Source organism: Ptychodera flava, chromosome 5 (assembly GCF_041260155.1).
Source record: "Ptychodera flava strain L36383 chromosome 5, AS_Pfla_20210202, whole genome shotgun sequence".
In the NCBI taxonomy this organism is placed as follows: Eukaryota; Metazoa; Hemichordata; class Enteropneusta; family Ptychoderidae; genus Ptychodera; species Ptychodera flava.
In genome coordinates, this window is record NC_091932.1 from 43,444,687 (window position 1) to 43,465,900 (window position 21,214).

At 36.2% G+C, this 21,214-nt stretch overlaps 1 protein-coding gene across 1 annotated transcript in view; it reads right to left on the bottom strand.

Annotated features, from left to right (window-relative positions):
- Window positions 1-2,111: 2,111 nt before the first annotated feature.
- Window positions 2,112-21,214, bottom strand: part of LOC139134031 (BMP-binding endothelial regulator protein-like) — a 39,924-nt gene continuing 20,821 nt past the window's right edge. Inside the window, exons 9-10 of the mRNA XM_070700880.1 lie at window positions 3,881-4,161; window positions 2,112-2,348 (exon numbers count right to left, since the gene is read on the bottom strand). Of these exons, the coding sequence (XP_070556981.1) occupies window positions 2,342-2,348; window positions 3,881-4,161 (288 nt within the window). The 3' untranslated portion in view covers window positions 2,112-2,341. The remainder of the gene's footprint in view (window positions 2,349-3,880; window positions 4,162-21,214) is intronic.

Consider the following 21,214-nt stretch of genomic DNA (forward strand, 5'->3'; position numbering starts at 1 on the left):
TTATTTTAATAAGTCTCTCAGTGCTGGCTATTTTCCGTCTGCCTTTAAAATCGCGAATGTTGTTCCGATTTTTAAGTCTGGTGCTAGGAACGATGTCACAAACTATAGACCAATATCTCTTTTGCCACTTTTTAGCAAGATTCTTGAGGGTTTAGTTCATAAGTATATTTACAATCACGTTAAAAGTACTATTCACGATTCTCAGCATGGGTTTCTTCCGCGCCGATCAACAGCCACTAATCTTCTGTCATACAACAAGTTTATTACTGAGGCTGTTTCCACTGGTTTTCAAGTAGATACAATTTACACCGATTTTTCAAAAGCTTTCGATTCAGTTAATGATCAGCTTTTGGTTCACAAATTAAATTATTACGGCATACATGGAAACCTACAAAGGGTTGTCATCGGTGGGCACGAATCTGCGAAGATGTGTGTCCCCTCTGGTGTTCCTCAAGGCTCACTACTGGGTCCCGCTTTTATTTATTTTATATATCAATGACCTGCCCATGTCTATCCATCATTCGACCATGTTTCTGTATGCCGATGAGTCGAAATTTTCTCGGATCATCAAAACTGAATCGGATTGCAGGCTACTGCAATCAGATATCTCTCTTGTTGGTAATTGGTGCAAAGCATGGAAAGTTAAACTAAATCTTAAAAATGTTTTGTTATTTCATTCTCCAACAAGCGTATTCCGGTTCATTCCAATTATAAGCTTCATAAGCAATCAATCACACCTGTTGATGTCATCAAGGATCTTGGTGTTTATTTCTCCAAAAATCTAAGCTTTGTACATCACATCAATTGCACAATCAAAAGAGCACATCAATTGGTCGGTTTTATTAAACTGACTTGCTGCGACTTCACTAATACCACTGCCATCAAAAGTATTTACATTGCCCTTGTTAGGAGTATCCTTGAGTAGGTAGTGTGGTCTCAACACCAGAAGTCGTACATTGACAAAATTGAACGAGTTCAGAAGAAATTTATTAAATTTCTTTGTTTTAAGGAGGGTATGGAGTACAATGTTGATAATTATTTTACATTATGTTCTTATTTTAAACTTTCGCCTCTTTTTTTTCGTCGTCAAGTTTTAGATCTTTGTTTTATTCACAAGTGTGTCAATTTCATTACCGATTGTCCATGGCCAGATATTAATAGCTCCTTCAATTTCTATGTGCCCCCAAGGCGTCTCAGGTCTTCTGACCTTTTCCGGATACCAAATCACCGCGTTAACCTGTCTAAATATTGTTTTTCGTCTCGGGCAATGTCACTTTTAAATAGTGTCTATCGTTTTGATATTGATTTGTTTACCAGTCTTAGTGCTTTTAAAACCCAAGTGTTATCTGTTTTATTATCTCTTGCTGATAGTCATTTTACTACCGAGAGTTTTTGATATTTGTCAGTCTCTGTTGTTACTTGTTTAGTGCTTTTTTTAATTAGTTTTTGCATGTTGTAATTTGTCTTTTTCATGTTTTAATTTTTCTCTGTTTGCATCCAGTTATTGGGCTATGCCTGTTGGATGTCAGAATGAATAAATAAATAAATAAATATTTGAAATTCAAAATTGCCGCCATCCCCGTGTTAACTCTATGATGGAAAAATAAAATTTCGGATTTTCGAAAAGGTAAGACAGTAAAAGTTCTTCTTTCTCCAAGAGCTTTAAAATAAGTCCCAACAAGTGGTAGATACGAAAAGAATTGAAGAAATTCAAGAGTCCAAATATCTGTCCCCGAAGCGCGTTCTACCTTAAATTAAATGAAGTAATCCATCAGGAAATATAACACTCTGGTGATGAACGACTGTTTCAAGCGTTCTTCCATCTCGAAATTTCAGTACGAATGACAAAATCACTTTTATATCGTTAAAGTATGAGATATAATATTCACCAGCAGACGCTTGCTGTAACATGTACGATTGGAACTCTTCGTTGAAATTGTTATCCAAATGCTTCTTTTGCATTTCATGTGAGCGACAAAAATGTTCAGAAGTTGGAAGATGCGTGTACGATTCTAAAGAGAGAAGAAGGTCAATGTGAGAAGCAACGCATAATGTGGCGTGAAAACAAATATGATACAGCAGCGACCTTTGAAGAAAATACGACCAACGAGTGTGTATTAACCCTTCCTGGTTTTATTTTCCTAAATTAATATACACATCAAACAGAAAAAGCAGAAGGGATTGACAATTTACAATTAATCAGCATCAGGAATCATCATGTCAATACTCACACATACATGATGGAAGGCTATATGAAACTTGAAGGGAAGCTTCTAACAATACCACAAAGGTGCTCTGTGGTGGTAAACATATCATTGAAGTTGTCACAGTTGGTGAGATATTAACATCTGAAAATAAACAGATATGATTGGATAAGCAAAATTGACTGGACGGACTATGTATTAAAATATTTTATGTTTAATCGAAATACACATTTAACTATACACTATTTTCACGATGCATTTATACGCTTTGTCTGTTACGATTGACTTGTAATCATGTAGACACTTTTCCATATTAAAGTGACGTGAGACCGTAATTCAAGATAGAGCTCTTTAATTGGGTGCTCCTATATTATTGCACGTACTATTGTTCTGTAAAATAGTACGCAACTTGTGAAATTTTTCCACGTTTTTGTGGTCTGGCCATTATCACTCCGGGCTGGGCAGCGTTATTGGTCTGATCATTATCAATCCGGGATGGGCAGCGTTATTTGCACATGAGTGAATAGTGTGCACATATTGACTACTCGGGAGGTATGGTATAGCATACGTTTATTCCCCGGGGACTGTTAAATCGCCCCACAGAAGCATGATTTACCAGGTTTTATGTCGACGAAAACAGACTGTTTTGAACAACTCTCAGGCCAGAGGACAAACAAAAAATGGTGTTACCCGTATATGGTCAGTCAATAATTGTCTACACAGAAGAGAGGTTCTTCAACTATCATCACCCGTCTCTATTACAGATAACACTGCAAAACTTTTCAATGCGTTCTACGATGAGCGCATGCGCAGACGTACATTGAAACTCCTGCGGTCAACTGCTGTTTCGGACTGTTAACCTATTAACAGTTGTTGAAACCGTTTACGCGTAATTTTCTCTTTGCAAGTATCAGCGCAAACGTGATGCACATCACGTGACTATAAATTAACTAATCACGACAGGAGAGTTACATGGGGGTGTTACAATCCTATACGTTGATGTCAGAACTACCCGTCAGCATGTTCAACAACCTATGGCGTTAGTCCCATTTTAAACTTTTCCTTTTTATTTTGCAGGAGTCGGGTTTTCGCTTGAGTAAGTTCATATAAATAAACCATAGACTGTTTTGTACGGTCTGTACATTAACGTACGATATGAGCGATGTATTCGTCGGACAACTTTGAATTTGAAGACAAACTGTAAAAAACCTGCTAACCATTCACGTGCATGTGAAGAGATTCTTGTTAATTGCTGAGTCAAATAATACTTAATTATTTGCTCTGAGTGTGGTAAAACCAAGAAAGCTACTTCTGAGTGTCCGTGATTGTGAAAAGCGCATATTGTATATCAACATGAAACGCGAATGCCACAGCCCCAGTCCATATAATTTTCCTGCCAAGCTACTATCAAGGCTACTACATACAGTTGAGTGTCGATTACTAAGCTTTCTTTGGGAAAGAGCAAGGATCATTTTCCGTATCAGACACAAATGCATCCAATTTTTCCTACTAAAAGCATATGTATAATTATCGAAGTATGGTATGAAATCTAAAACAAAGCGTTCAAAGTTATCATAGTCGACCCTAGCAATAGCAACCGGTTACTCCAATGTGTCTATAAAAAGTAATCTTTGTCTAACATAGAAGATATTAACTTTAAATCGAAATGTACATACGTCATAGAGAAGACCTTCCAACTGTTAGCAAAGTCGTCCACGTCATCAGTTTGGTAGCCATCGGATTTCCTGAAGTCATTATCAGGATCACCATCAGCGTCGCCAAGGAGACCACATAACGAACCCTCTTTCAAAGGATCACTAATGCTGTTAGACAGTTGGTGATTTGGTCCTGACCACATTACTTTCAAGCCAGGGAGTGTTACAATGATTTCATCGTCTTCTTTGATCACTTTCATGTTCTTCAATTGATCATTACTGATCAGTGGTTTACCATCCACCTGTTTGCCACAGAAAATTCAAACATAGCACTATAAGACGTGATAAAGGTGACATCATAGGTGATCTGCAAAGATCTTCCGCGTGACGAATCAAATAAAAATGTTGGTAAGTTATGGACACTGTTTTGTATTTCCTCAGCATCTATTTCTTTTGAACACAAATTTATAAAGTAAAGGTCTAATGCTTTATTTTCTCATAGCATCGAATATAAAAGGGGAAAAAGTGTTGATGTAGGGTATTTAGGTGTTGTTGAAATTCAATAAGTATGTTCGTTTTGGAATACACGTTTTGAAACAAAGACATGTATTTGTGTCTGTCCAGGACTGTCTTATCCGAATTTGCAGCCATCTAGTGATGAATTTCTGCTATGGCATTTTCCTTTGCGTTGATACAAGAGTAAATGCCGGTGATTTTAAAACAAAGTAAAGTTGTGTACAGATTAAAGTTCACGTTGCTGATAGTTTTTAGTTCTCACTGTCTGTATGAAGATTGCAGGATGCATGAAACCTAACTAATAGATATCATCACTGTACTTTAAGTAATTTGTGTTGTTCAGTTATAACACTCTGTTTTTTGTATCAAGCAGTGTGCACTGAAATTTCCCATGAGGGCATATGGTTATTTTGATTATTATGTGTGTGGGCACAGACAAATATAGACAAAGACTGGCAACGCGGCATGCCTTTTGTTCCATGGTCGTCTCGTAGACTATTGCCTTTTCATATTAAAATGAGCTTCAAAGGTGTTAGACTTTGTTTGTGGTTGATAATTGCACGAGATTATGCGAAAGATACAACGAGATTGCATCGTGCTGCCAGTCGCCTAGCAACCACAGTTACTTTGTTAGCTCTCAGGGTAGAAACACTGCTTCACGCCAATCAAAACATAACACGCCAGCAGTTTCATAAACATGTCCTACCTTGACGAACGTGTAAAAGACGGTATGACTGACCGCAAACTATTGAGTAAAATCAGACAGTATCGATAAAAGGCTTTCAAATTTGATTCAAACACACTCATTATATATTCATAAAAATATGAGAGGAATTTTTAAAACGACAAAACTCACTTTCCTGAAGCTCAAAACACTCCCATTTTCGCCAGCACGCCAATTCCGCTCAGCACCACACGACAACAACAACACAAACTTTGCCGATCATACTTTCGCTTAACAATTGGCGAAAATCCGAACTTACCGAAGGATGCATGGTCGGCACTTTTTGGAAAAGAGAGGCGAGAGCAACCTGAGGCGAGGCGAACATGGATGGGTTACGTAACCGCTTCACACCTTGAACAATAACCATTGCAAGTCTGTTTCTATATTTGTCTGTGGTGTGGGTGGGTGGATGGGTGTGTGTGTGTGTGTGTGTGTGTGTGTGTGTGTGTGTGTGGTAGTATATACAGATGTCCTAGTGGGAAATTACAGTGCTCGATGCTGAAGCAGACCGTTAAAAATAATAATACAAATTACTTCAAGTACAAAGTAATAATATTTGTTACTTAAGTTTTATGCATCCTGCAATCATCGGACAAATGAGTCAATTTGTATAATATATATATATATATATATATATATATATATATATATATATATATATATATATATATATATATATATATTTGTTCTGCAGTTCTTTTATATTGCTGTTCTTTACAGAATACGTCTCTACGATGAGCCAAAAAAGATGACAAATTGCAGGGAACTCGAGTTGTGGTTATTGTCATTACCTGTGAGACTTTACATGATTATTATTATTATTATTATTATTATTATTATTATTATTACAAGTTTAGGGGCTATAAGTATTATATAGAAATCTAATAACAGTTCATTGAAGCTGTGTGGGAATTCTGAAAAAGAGGTGTTGTATATTTTAATTTTGTCAATAGGGGTGACTTCCAATTGTTTTACGTGCAGCGCAGAATTATGCATCATACTGTACGGAGAGAGGGGGATATCATTAAGGCAAGGGGTAATTAAATGCTTGTCGGAAAAGTGACACCAAGCAGTTTACGCGATACCAGCAGGCCTAGACTTTTAACTTTTGTGCTACACGTTCAATCGGTTCAATTTAATTTTGTTTTTAGTTTTCTTCCATCAAAAGTCACGACTATGAAAAAGATTTCCAATATAAATTAAAAATCTCTCTCTCTCTCTCTCTCTCTCTCTCTCTCTCTCTCTCTCTCTCTCTCTCTCTCTCTGCAGTGAAATTGCTATGCTGCGACCACCGAACGAATATTTTCCATACAGTAGGGGTAATATTAAAAGTTCATTTTATAAATCTAACTTAATTGCTTAAGTTAGGTCTCAGAACCCCCCACCCCCACCCCAACTCTAATAACTGACCTAAAATTGAAAAACATCTCAGACACGTATCCTGTACTAATTCTTTCATAAACGTACCTATGTACAATGGATTCATTCTGCTGTATAATTTAAAACTTATTCAGACTTACTTCGTAAGCATCATATTGGCATTGCAGAATAAACATTTTTTCTGCATTTCGCATGTTTCGCCCTGGCAGTGTAGTCTGGCAGAAACCCTGCGATTCGCGTTCTTCTCTGTCGGAACACGCGCGCGCCCTTCAGAGACGCGACGCGAATCCCAGAGCATGCGCAATTGAGATTGCGTGGCGTGACAGTAGAACGTCTCCGATCTCGCGCTATCGTGTTGTTGTGACCTTTAAAAATGATGGAATGTTGACAGAAACTGGAATTACTGCAGAGAATACTTTTCAGGACATCACATGTGAGTCTCTAAGGTAACAAGTAGGACGTTTAGGAAATCCTTTCAGAAGTTCACGCCGCCTGTGGCCGTTTTGTGGAGTATAAGCTTATAAGCTTACGTAACTCAGCAGCGTATACAGTATTTCTACTGACAGTACTGTACATATTGCCGGAACATATGCGATAGAATTTTGCGTTTCACGTCGTTCAATCATTCAGATGGAAATGCCGCCCTTCTCCAAACTTTGAAAAAACAGGGTGACTGACTTTGGAATGCTAACTCTGTATAACAATGACGTAATATAATGAGAAGATATTTGTATTCGAGCACGGCTACACTACAGTTTTTGATTCGAGAACTCTCATCATGGACCTTGGTTGTATTCAACAATCGAGAGGGCTAGGGTGAGTCGAACTTTTTCCTATGTCCATGTAGCACTTGTGCTAAAATATGCGAATCCACAGGCCTTTGGCGAATCAATAAATGCGTTTTTCACCAAGCTGAAAGGTTGAAAGATGCGTCCGTCACTTTGGGACGAGCTAGATAAATGCAGTCAAACCCAGCTGGGCATAGAAATTTGCCATAATATGACTTTGTTCTGGAAATTACGAAGACAACCGGCCGTGCGGTGGAACTTTGCAACAAAGTTTCAATATCTGAACTGGCATACTTGAATGACAGACACAGGAAACGATGGCCAATAAAAACGCATTCTCGTCGCATTTTGATAATAATGTATCAATCACAATGACACAGAAATTATGCCTCCTCCCATCAGAAGGGTCATGGCCTATTTTTAGCCCTGCTACACTATGTCTTAGTGCTGAAAAGGCCATGTTGTTGTCAGGTCGTCATGGCGACTTTAAAAATTTGCATACAAGTCTGAGGGTTAAACGGGTTATTAATAGGTCACAAAACTTTTGAGTCCCACTGTCGTCCATTATACCTGTTTCCTTGGGTATTAAAGGTGTGCAAGTATACACATCAAAAGACTAGAAAATTCACTTCATAGGCAGAATCTTGTAAAATATCCTTTTCTTCTCTGGTTAACAAAAAAAAATTTATTACTTAATTATTAATATTATAAATAAAATTAATTGATTTGAGATACTAGTAGTAGAATTAATTTTAGCACATAAAATTAATTTGAAGGCATAAACATAATTCGATGCATAATGAGTTAGTACTGTACTATATAACACTTATTTGGGATGACTGCATGAAACAAAATTAAAAATACTTCAAAAATTATTTCTGGTCTATATAAAATTAATTCTAACACACTTAAATTAACGGAAAACATAATTTTGACCAGAATGGCCCAAATATACATTATGTTTACTATTCATCCAAGAATGACGGCAAAGAAATTACAATTTTTTTTATTATAGAACAAATTTCTAAGTTGTTACTTAGACATCCATAAAATAAATAAAAAACAGTGAATTATGTTTTTAGCATAGACCCTCTCGAGGGTCTATGGTTTTAAATAAAAAAAAACTGTGGTTACCAAACTTTTTTACCAAGGCAACATAAAACAAAAATTAACATGGAGTTCATGCTGTGATAAATACACTTTGGAGAGCATTTGCATAGTAACTGGGAAAAAATTGAAATTTTAAAATGCAAATAGGTTACTATGGAAACACATGGCAGTAAAAATGGATATCATATTTTGTCTTTCTAACCCAAAATAACCCTTTGGTATAATATTTCTGTTGATTACTGGATTTTTACCCTGGATATTTGGTCTTTCTAACCCAAAATATCCCTTTGATATTACACATTCTATTGATTACTGGATTTTAGGTGAAATCTTTAAAAAACTGGTTGCCATGGAAACATCTCACATTACAATGAGTGTGATATTTTTTGGTGTGCTAACCAGACAAACCCTTATGATCAAATTTTTACATTAAGCAATCGCTCTTTAATAGGAATTAGGGAAAAAGTAACATTTTCAATCCCAAAATAGTTACCATGGCAACTCGAAACATTAAAATAAGTCTGGTTTTTGTGTTCTCTGACCCGAACTCCCCCACTAGATAATTTTCATATCAATCAAAGTAACTTTTCATGGGATTTTAGAAAAAATGAAATTTTCAACCCCTAAAATGGTTACCATGGAAACATGGGGCAGTGAAATCGATATCATATTTGGTCTTTTCGACCCAAAATACCCTTATGGTGAAAATTTCACGGAAATTGAACCTATTATTATTCACGTTATTATTTCTATATAATACTTATATTAATTATTATTATTGTTATTATTATTATTATTATTACAAGTTTAGGGGCTATAAGTATTATATAGAAATCTAATAACAGTTCATTGAAGCTGTGTAGGAATTCTGAAAAAGAAGTGTTGTATATTTTTAATTTTGTCAATAGGGATGACTTCCAATTGTTTTACGTGCAGCGCAGAATTATGCATTATACTGTACGGAGAGAGGGGGATATCATTAAGCCAAGGGGTAATTAAATGCTTGTCGGAAAAGTGACACTAAGCAGTTTACGCGATACCAGCAGGCCTAGACTTTTAACTTTTATGCGAACTTTACGGATACACGTTCAATCGGTTCAATTTAATTTTGTTTTTAGTTTTCTTCCATCAAAAGTCACGACTATGAAAAAGATTTCCGATATAAATTAACAATCTCTCTCTCTCTCTCTTCTCTCTCTCCTCTCTCTCTCTCTCTCTCTCTGCAGTGCTATACTGCGACCACCGATCGAACGAATATTCCCCACCCCCACCCCAACTCTAACATAACGTATCCTGTACTAATTCTTTCATAAACGTATCAATGTACCAATGTACAATGGATTCATTCTGTTGTATAATTTAAAACTTATTCAGACTTACTTCGTAAGCGTCATATTGGCATTGCAGAATAAACATTTTTCTGCATTTCGCATGTTTCGCCCTGGCAGTGTAATCTGGCAGAGACCCTGCGATTCGCGTTCTTCTCTGTCGGAACACGTGCGCGCCCTTCAGAGACGCGACGCGAATCCCAGAGCATGCGCTATTGGGAGTGCGTGGCGTGACATTAGAACGTCTCCGATCTCGCGCTATCGTGTCGTTGGAATGTTGACAGAAACTGGAATTACTGCAGAGAATACTTTTCAGGATATCACATGTGAGTGTCTACGGTACCAAGAAGGACGTTTAGGAAATCCTTTCAGAAAGTTCACGCCGCCTGTAGCCATTTTGTGGACTATAAGCTTGTAAGCTTACGTAACTCAGCACTGCAGCGTATAGGCCTACAGTATTTCTACTGACGGTACTGTACATATTGCCGGAAGATGTGCGATAGAATTTTGCGTTTCACGTCGTTCAATCATTCAGATGGAAATGCCGCCCTTCTCCAAACTTTGAAAAAAAACAGGGTGAAAGACTTTGGAATGCTACACTACAGTTTTCGAAAACTCATGGACCGTGGTTTTATTCAACAATCGAGAGGGCTAGGGTGAGTCGAACTTTTTCCTATGTCCATGTAGCACTTGTGCAAAAATATGCGAATCCACAGGCCTTTGGCGAATCAATAAATGCGTTTTTCACCAAGCTGAAAGGTTGAAAGATGCGTCCGTCACTTTGGGACGAGCTAGATAAATGCAGTCAAACCAGGCTGGGCACAAAAATTTGCCATATTGTTCTGGAAATTACGAAGACAACCGGCCGTGCGGTGGAACTTTGCAACAAAGTTTCAATATCTGAACTGGCATACTTGAATGACACTGACAGACACAGGAAACGATGGCCAATAAAAACGCATTCTCGTAGCATTTTGATAATAATGTATCAATCACGATGACACAGAAATTATGCCTCCTCCTGACAGAAGGGCCATGGCCTATTTGTAGCCCTGCTACACTATGTCTTAGTGCTGAAAAGGCCATGTTGTTGTCAGGTTGTCATGGCGACTTTTAAAATTTGCATACAACTCTGAGGGTTGAACGGGTTGTTAATGGGTCACAAAACTTTGGAGTCCCACTGTCGTCCATTATACCCGTTTCCTTGGGTATTAAAGGTGTGCAAGTATACACATCAAAAGACTAGAAAAATCACTTCATAGGCAGAATCTTGAAAAATAGCCTTTTTTTTATCTGGTTAACGAAAAAATACCCCTGATCTAAAATATGCATGGGCTACAATCCACTGTCACTGGGCTACCAACTTCAGAAAATGGTAGCCCAAGTGGACTACCAGGGAAAAAAGTTAATTTCGAGCCCTGGGCAGTATTAAACATGAAACATTTAACTTGTAATATTTCCCCCTTGTCTTGGCCTGCTGGGTTTAAAAAAATGTTTAAAGGTATACAGGCACCATGTTCAAATTTAGCCGTTGCTACCATGGAAAGGGGAGATCTAGCTAATCATAAAGTTTATGGCCAGGCCAGGTCACACAAAAAATAATGCACCACTACATGGTCATAATTTTACTTTAGTTAAACAATCAGAAATAATTTGTCTTCATTATTCTTCCTGGAATGAGGCAAAGAAATCAAAATAAATTATTATAAAATGAATATTAATACGTTGTTCATTATAATATATAAAATAAATAAGCACCAGTGAATTATTTTTTAAATAAAAAAACTGTGCGCTACTGCAACTGCCTGTGATAAATAATGGCACACTGGGTGATAAGGGGAATTGGGTTCATAAAATTAATTGAGATACTAGTAGAATTAATTTTAAGCACATAAAATTAATTTGAAGGCATAAACATAATTCGATGCATAATGAGTTAGTACTGTACTATATAACACTTAGCCTATTTGGGATGACTGCATTAAACAAAATAAAAAATACTTCAAAAATTATTTCTGGTCTATATAAAATTAATTCTAACACACTAAAATTAACGGAAAATATAATTTTGACCAGAATGGCCCCAATATACATTATGTTTACTATTCATCCTATAATGAAGGCAAAGAAATTACAATTATTATTATTATAGAACAAATTTCTTAGTTACTTAGAAATCCATTAAATAAATAAAAAAGAGTGAATTATATTTTAGCATAGATCCTCTCGAGGGTCTATGGTTTTAAAAAAAAAACTGTGGTTCCAAAATGGTTACCAAGGCAACATAAAACAAAAATGAACATGGAGTTCATGCTGTGATAAATACACTAAGGAGAGCATTTGCATAGTAACTGGGATTACTTTCAATGGAATTTGGAAAAAAAAATTGAAATTTTAAAATGCAAATAGGTTACTATGGAAACACAGGGCAGTAAAAATTGATATCATATTTTGTCTTTCTAACCCAAAATAACCCTTTGGTATAATATTTCTGTTGATTACTGGATTTTTACACTGGATATTTGGTCTTTCTATCCCAAAATATCACTTTGATATTACACATTCTGTTGATTACTGGATTTTAGGTGAAATCTTTAAAAAACTGGTAATTTTTACTCCTGAATGGTTGCCATGGAAACATCTCACATTAAAATGAGTGTGATATTTTGTAGTGTGCAAACCAGAAAAACCCTTATGATCAAATTTTTATATCAATCAATCGTTCTTTAATAGGAATTAGGGAAAAAGTAACATTTTCTATCCCAAAATAGTTACCATGGCAACTCGAAACATTAAAATAATTCTGGTTTTTGTGTTCTCTGACCCGAACTCCCCCACTCGATAATTTTCATATAAAATCAAAGTAACTTTTCATGGGATATTAGAAAAACTGAAATTTTCAACCCCTAAAATGGTTACCATGGAAACATGGGGCAGTAAAATCGATATCATATTTGGTCTTTTCGACCCAAAATACCCTTATGGTGAAAATTTCACGGAAATTGAACCTATTATTATTCGCGTTATTATTTCTATATAATACTTATATTAATTATTATTATTATTATTATTATTATTATTATTATTACTACAAGTTTAGGGGCTATAAGTATTATATAGAAATCTAATAACAATTCATTGAAGCTGTGGGAATTCTGAAGAAAGTTGTTTATTTTAATTTTGTCAATAGGCTAGTGGTGACTTCTAATTGTCGTACGTATATTCTCTCCGCCCAGTCAGATAGGTGTTTCTTTTGACATCACTACCCTTATGAATATTCATATACTTGCAAAAACCAACAGTCGTTGTGTCTGGCAGCATGTGCTCACAGCTGCTGAGCTGCACAGCGTAGCCTTCGATTGTAGGCCCATCGTGGCAATAGTGGCGCCCACAAACAAGGCACAGCGGCTGTAGAGAGTGTATGCCAGTGGAATGTTAAACGTATCTTCAGCGTGGGATTTAGAGCTGTGGCGAAAACCATAAACCCTCTCCCTGTGCTGACGTTGTTGGGTTTTATTTTGTTCATGTGCATTCACTGTAAGCAATCGAGGAAGTTTTGGGATAAAAATAGAGCAAAAGCATGAGTTTTTCCGCGAAATCTGTGCTGCAAATATAACTTCACGCATGCGCACTCGTTTGCCAGTATAGTCTGCCAATATGAGCATGCGCAATTGAGTCTACTTGTGCGTGAATGTGTCGTCTGTGCACTACGTCTCGTGCATGACGCAGCATGACGTGTCTTAGCTCTGCTCCGTAAAGCCACAGCAAATTTCGAGGTATTTTGTATGAATCCACCAGAAAATAGGTGTGAGACCTAAACCAGCCTGAAGGGAAGTCACGTAGGTCATGTCTGACGAGGTAAGAAAGTGGAAAGAACCAAGAAATCCCGATTTTGCGAACGAAGACGACGGACGACAATCAGCAATGGAACAACAAAGGAAACAAAGGACCAAGCCCGGTAGGCAGTCAAAATTCAAATTTTATGCAGTAATAAGAGGACGATCGATCGGTGTCTTTCAGTCCTGGAATGAATGCCATCGTAGTGTCGACAAATATCCAAGTGCCTTGTTCAAAGGATTTCACAATAAATAAGATGCTGACCATTTCTTTGGATCGCTTAGCTCTACGATACAAGGCGACCCTGTCGCCGAACATGACAATGAAACTGAAAGTGAAAGTAGTGAACGACGCCATCTTGATTGCACATTCCCAACGCACACCGCCGATGACGTTACTTGCAGGCTTCATGGATCAACGGAGATAGAAAACAAATTATGTGAACTTTATTCGGACAGTGAAACAATCGAGGAAACGGAGGAATCTACAAATGAGGCAAGTAACTTTGAGAAATCATTACATGAGGCGATACAGAGTACAAGTAACAGAAATGCGAAAACAACAGCGCAGACTATGATTGCCGAACACTTGAAAAAAGTAGAAGAAAAAACACAAATATATGACAGTAGTATACAGCTTATTGAAGATAAATACACCCAGCTGGTGGATTCCAGAAGTGAGGAAAAACAAATCATAGACCAAAATGCTCAAGATATTAAGAAATTGAAAGAAAATATACAATCTATCTGTGAAAATGTGGATGAATTATCTGACGAATGCCACAACTGCAGAAACTACAGAGAGGGTGTACTTAAATCAATGGACAATAAAATAATTGCGATGCAGACAGCTTTTGAATTGCAACTCAGAGACCGTATAGACAAAGTGGAGTTTATGATGAACAATAAAATAAAAGAAATAGAAGACATCATTCAAAGAAACACAATAAAGAAACTAACTGAACTAGAAAATAAATATCAGATACAGATAGATATACACCGTATTCAGTGTGAACAAAAAAATGAAGAAACTACTAAACAACTAAACGATCTGAAGATCATACTATCACCAGTGATTGATAACGATGACGGGAACTTCCAGAAACCCAAGAAAAGCAACACCATGAAACGAGCTGATAGAGAGTCACCGGCTGTACCGAGACAAAGTGAGATAGAACTTCATAACAGTTTCCCTGCTGACTTTGCTGAAGACTCAACTGATGATTCTGTAAGAGAGCCACAGATAGATATCCAAGATGGCACCAATGATTCAGCAAATGGTGTTAATAAACAGCCAAACACCACAGATCAAAAGAACAGAATACCAGCAGTGCAAACTCCTCAAATGCCTCAACCCATGGGAACAACAAGCAAAATTGAAGCAAACACACGTCGTGTTCCAATAAATTACGTAACACAAGCGAGTAAACTAGTGATCGGGGACTCTATAACAAAACATTTATCGGTAAGACGCATGTTTCCACGTACACCAGCAGACCATCTTAGGATTCCAACAGTCGATGAAGCTGTCACAACTTTGTCAGGAGTACGCTCTAATACAGTCGATACCGTTGTGTGCCATCTCGGCATAAACAATCTAAGAAATGGAGACTCCCCAGAAATGTGTATCGACAAAACTTCCAAGCTAGTTAATACAATAAAAACTAACATGCCAAATACAGAAATAATTCTGTCAGAAGTACTACTCTGTCCTGCGGACACCAAATTGGGAGAGAAAATCAGAGAGTTCAACAGCCTACTGCACACCCTAGCAGAGAACAACAAATACATAATTATAGTTCAACATGGTGAACTGTCCAATTCTAGAAGACTATATACTGAAGATGGGATACACATCAACCGATACGGCACTGCCAAACTGGTGGGTGATATCAAGCAGTCAATACGTAAGCAGAATGAACCACAGCAAAGGGACTCGGATTCAACCACCATTGTACCACCCAGACCACCATATAGGAATTCCCGGTTCAACAATTACAGAGAGGGGACCAGCTGGAAACAAGGAGAACAGACGTGGAATGCAGGACATAACCCAAGTTATATAGACAGTAACCAGTATCAGCACAGAGCCCACTATCAACAACGAAGATCCCGGTACGCCCTTAGAGACTTTAGAGAACGACCGATATCCAATGAGTATACCAATAATTTAGCTGATTCAGCTAATTTTATTACTAAGTTAATTGATTTTGTAAAGTATATGAATTATTGAAACCACTGCAAAAATATATACATATATACACTTGATAAATTCATAATAATTGAATCATAGAAATAGAGGGTCTGGCTCTGCCAACCGCTTCAGCAAACTTTTTTTTCCTGAACTCATAACCTTCACTCATATGAACAATTGGAATTCACTTCTGGTACAATTTACCTCAAAATTTAAACAAAAGTTTTGACTAAAACTTTAATCTACATAAAGCGGCAATAGAACTTTGACCGAAGTCACAATATAACGATTTTTGCTGCATTGACTCTCGCAATTATAGTGAGCGTACTTTGAATCACTTTTTTTTTACTTACCCGCTTGTTAGGTTTCTAATTCAAAGGAAAAGTAATCCAATTTATATTGTTGTTAGTATCTTTTTTCCCTTTTTTCACTTTTTTGACCTTTTTCTAATTTGATATATCAGTGCAATCTAACTCATGAAAAACAGGACAAATAATAGATCCCATAATGATTTAAAGCAACAAACCTCATTCAAATTTGGTAGTTGGAATGTAAATGGCCTATATAACAAATTGTATGAAGATGAGTTTATTGACTATATGCTCTCCCATGATGTTGTTTGTATTCAAGAAACATGGTTAAATGATAATTTTAAGGATATAATATTACCAAGTAAATTGGATCAGTTTGAAATCATAAGAAAAGACCGAACCAAAAGGAATAAGTGCAACCGTAAGAGAGGTGGTGTTGCGATAGTTTACAATAACAAACTAAAGCCTTTTACTTCCACAGAAAAATCTAAATCTAACAATTTCCTGTGGTGTAAAATAGACAAAAAAATTATAAGTAAGCCAAACCCAAAGGATCTTTACATTGGATATATATATCCCCCGGATAATTCCGTAATACACAAAAATAACATAGATCCATTCGACCAACTTGAACAGGATATTTTATTTTTCTCCTCGAAAGGAGATATAATACTACTTGGTGACTTTAATGCCAGAATTGGTCAGCTTGATGACATAATTGACGACACAAACAACCAGTATATCCCTATCCCACCTAACTATACAAATGACAATTTTAATACAAGAAATAACTATGATATTTTATCAAAATGCAGTGTAAACAAATTTGGTAAAAAACTGATAGAGGTATGCTTAAATTGTAATTTAATTATTCTAAATGGGCGTACCATAGGAGACTCTATTGGAAAGTATACCTACTACTCTCACAATGGAAGCAGTACAATTGACTTCGGAATCATATCAAAATCACTTAATGAAGCAGTACAGTATTTCAAAGTTAATAACCTAACACATATGTCAGACCATTGTTCTATTTCCCTTGCTATTTCAGCCATGATAATAGAAAATAAAGCACCTGAGCCCCAACATGTTCTTAGTCCCCTCCCAACTAAATATCTTTGGAATGAAGAAACCAAAAGAGATTATGTTTCATGTTTACAGGCAGACATAAATAAAATAAACAAGTTTGTCGAAAATAAGTATACTGATGCAAATGAAGCAGTAGCAGAGTTTGATGCAATGCTGAACAGTATAGCAGAAAAATGCGTAAAAACAACCTCGTCTGCACCTAGAAAACGGAAAAAACAAAAGGTTTATAAAAAATGGTTCGACAAAGATTGTCTCCAACTCTGGAAAGAACTCCAAAACGTTACTAAAATACTTCAAAAATTCCCTCTTGACCCTATAATACTAGGAAAATTCTTTACTTTGAAAAAAAAACAGTATAACAAAACCATTAGACAGAAAAAGAAAGAACTTAAATTGGCCCAGATAAAACAATTGGAATTCTCAAAAGATGAGCCTGCACAATTTTGGAAAATACTGAAAGAAATGAATGACATCCCATCTTCCAGCCCAACTTCTGATACAATACACCCTAATGAATGGCTCCTCTATTTTAAAAATCTCCTCAATAATAAATACCCCATGACAGATATTGATAATAGTAGAGATACTTTACATACTCAGGAACCAATCCCCAACCCATCTGAAAATAACTTTATAAATGATAAAATACAGGAAAGCGAAATCAGAAAAGCTATCAGTCATCTTAAAAATAACAAGGCCTCAGCAGAAGACAAATTATGTAATGAAATGTTTAAATGTGGAAGTTATTATTTAATAAAAGCTATACAAAAATTATTTAATATTGTTTTTGAATCTGGCAAAATACCACGGAAATGGAATACTGGGTTAATAGTACTAATATTTAAATCCGGGTCTAAAACAGACACTTCAAATTACAGAGGCATTGCAATATCTAGCTGCCTTGGTAAATTGTTCACCAGTGTGCTGAATGCTAGGCTAGTATCTTTTTTAAACATGAATAATCTAATGACTAACAAACAATTCGGTTTCAGGAAAGACTGTCGAACAACAGACAACTTGTTTATACTGAAAACAATTATCAACAAATATTTACATAGTAAACACACCAAGGATGGTAAAGGTCCAAAATCAAATAAATTGTATGCCTGTTTCATTGATTTCAGGAAAGCCTTTGACAGTGTTTGGCATGAGGGTCTTTATCAAAAAATAAACAATAATAATATTGGCGGTCATATGTTTAATATCATAACAAATATGTACAATAATTTAAATTACAGGATAAAAACGAGTGAGGGATTAACAGAAACCTTTCAGTCCACAACAGGAGTAAAACAAGGATGTAACTTAAGCCCAACCCTTTTTAATATTTTCATAAATGATCTTCCAAATATTTTTGACAATGACAGCTCTGACTCTCCTACATTGCTTGATACAGTAGTTAGCTGTCTACTTTATGCGGATGATGTAGTAATTCTATCAAAATCAAAGACAGGCCTTCAAAATTGTTTAGACAAATTATCAACATATACCCAAAAGTGGAAATTACATGTCAATACAGACAAGTCCAAAGTAATGATTTTTAATAAGACAAATCGGCTTCTATGTAGCAACATATTTTTTTTTGAGGGAAGGGAACTAAATGTTGTGAATCAGTTTAATTACCTGGGAGTCACGATAACACCAAATGGTAAATTTAAAACAGGCATTAATATATTAAAGAAAAAAGGAATGAAGGCTCTCTTTGCTCTTAAGGGAAAAATAGGCCCGGGTATCAACTTAAGCATTCCCTACAACTTAGTTTATCGACAATTGATCAGACCGATTCTTACATATGGTAGTGATATATGGGCTGATGAAAGTAAATACAGTATGTCTATTGAAGATGTGCACATAAGTTTTTGCCGGTTTATTTTAAAAATTCCAAGGCATACCCCTAAGATGGCAATATACAGTGAACTAGGGAGATACCCAATTGAAACTTTTGTACAAACTCAACTGATCAAATATTATAATAGAGTGCTAAATAGCCAAAATCCATTGATTAAAGAAGCCGTCATAGTGAATAAAAATAACAAAAGCAACTGGTACACTAAAATTGAGTCACTCTTAACTAAAATGGAAGAATCACAAATATTAAATTCCCACGACATCTGTACAGATAGTAAATTATCAATTATTAAAAACAAGTTGTGTAATATCTTTAAGTCCAAATGGAAAGAAGATATATTTTGTGACACCAAAAATAAAAAAGGAAATGGAAACAAGTTAAGAACATATAGAATATTCAAGAAGGATATAGCACTTGAAAAATACCTTATAGAAATAAAAAACCCACAACTGAGAGACACATTAACAAAATTCAGGCTCAGTAACCATAAACTCCACATAGAAACTGGAAGACAATCTAAAACCCCTATCAACGAAAGAATTTGCAAAAGATGTACACATAATAATATTGAAGATGAGACTCATTTCCTATTTATTTGTGAATACTATAAATCAGAACGAGATACATTATACAATACTATTCAATCAGTACACCCAACATTCCTATCATTATCACATAACAGTCAACTAGAATCCATGATGAATAACAAGAAATTATACATTCCCATAGCATTGTACATTAACAAGTGTCTACTTCTGAGAGATCAATAACAAACAAGTACGATGAAAAACAAATATTCTTTCCAGTTTGTGTTCCATTTATGTATGTACCTTTATTTACTTATTTATTTCTTTCTGGTTTTGACTTTTTTTGGCAACTTATTGTATTGCTTCTTTGAAGTCTCTATGTATGACGATGTTTACCCTTTCCTTATGGTAAAGTGTGTCAATAAAGCAGTGTAGCAGTGTATAATCATGTCGTTGAGCTTTGCATGTTGACAGAAACTGGAATTACTGCAGAATATACCTTTCAGGACATCACATATGAGTCTCTAAGGTAACAAGTTGGACGTTTAGGAAATCTTTCAGAAAGTTCACGCCGCCTGTGGCCATTTTGTGAAGATAAGCTTATACGTACCTGGAGCGTATACAGTATTTATACTGCACATATTGCCGGATTGTATGCGATGGAATTTTGCGTTTCACGTCATTCAATCGTTCAGATGGAAATGCCGCCCTTCTCCAAACTTTGAAAAATTAGGGTGACAGACTTTGGAATGCTAACTCTTGTATAACAATGACATAATTTAATGAGAAGACATTTGTATTCGAGCACGGCAACAGTTTTGATTTGAGAACTCTCATCATGTCGGATTCACTGAAAAGTGAGTATTCAACAACTTTTTCCTATGTCCATGTAGCATTGTGCAAAAATAAGCGAATCCACAGGCCTTTGGCGAATCAATAAATGCGTTTTTCACCAAGCCGAAAGGTTCAAAGATGCGTCCGTCACTTTGGGACGAGCTAGATAAATGCAGTCAAACCCAGCTGGGCATAGAAATTTGCCATAGTATGACTTTGTTCTGGAGACGACCGGCCGTGCCGTGGAACTTTGCAACAAAGTTTCAATATCTGAACTGACGTACTTGAATGACAGGCACAGGAAACGATGGCCAATAAAAACGCATTCTCGTTGCATTTTGATAATAATGTATCAATCACGATGACACGGAAATTATGCCACCTCCCAATAGAAGGGCCATGGTCTATTTTTAGCCCTGCTACAGTATGTCTTAGTGCCGATGAAAAGGCCATATTGTTTTCATGTTGTCATGGCGACTTTTAAAACTTGCATACAACTATGAGAGTGAAACGTCTTCATAGGTCACAAAACTCCCACTGTCGTCCATTATACATATTTTCTTGGGTATAAAGGTGTGCAAGTATACACATTAAAAGACTAGAAAATTCACTTCATGGGCAGAATCTTGTAAAATAGCCCTCTCTTGTCTGGTTAACGAAAAAAGATACCCCTGATCTAAAATATGCATGGACTACCAGCCACTGGGCTACCCAACTTCAGAGAATGGTAGCCCAAGTGAACTACAAGGGAAAATAAGTTTATTTTGAGCCCTGGGCAGTATTAAACATGAAACATTTAACTTGTAATATTTCCCCCTTGTCTTGGCCTGCTGGGTTTAAAAAAATGTTTAAAGGTGTACAGGGACCAT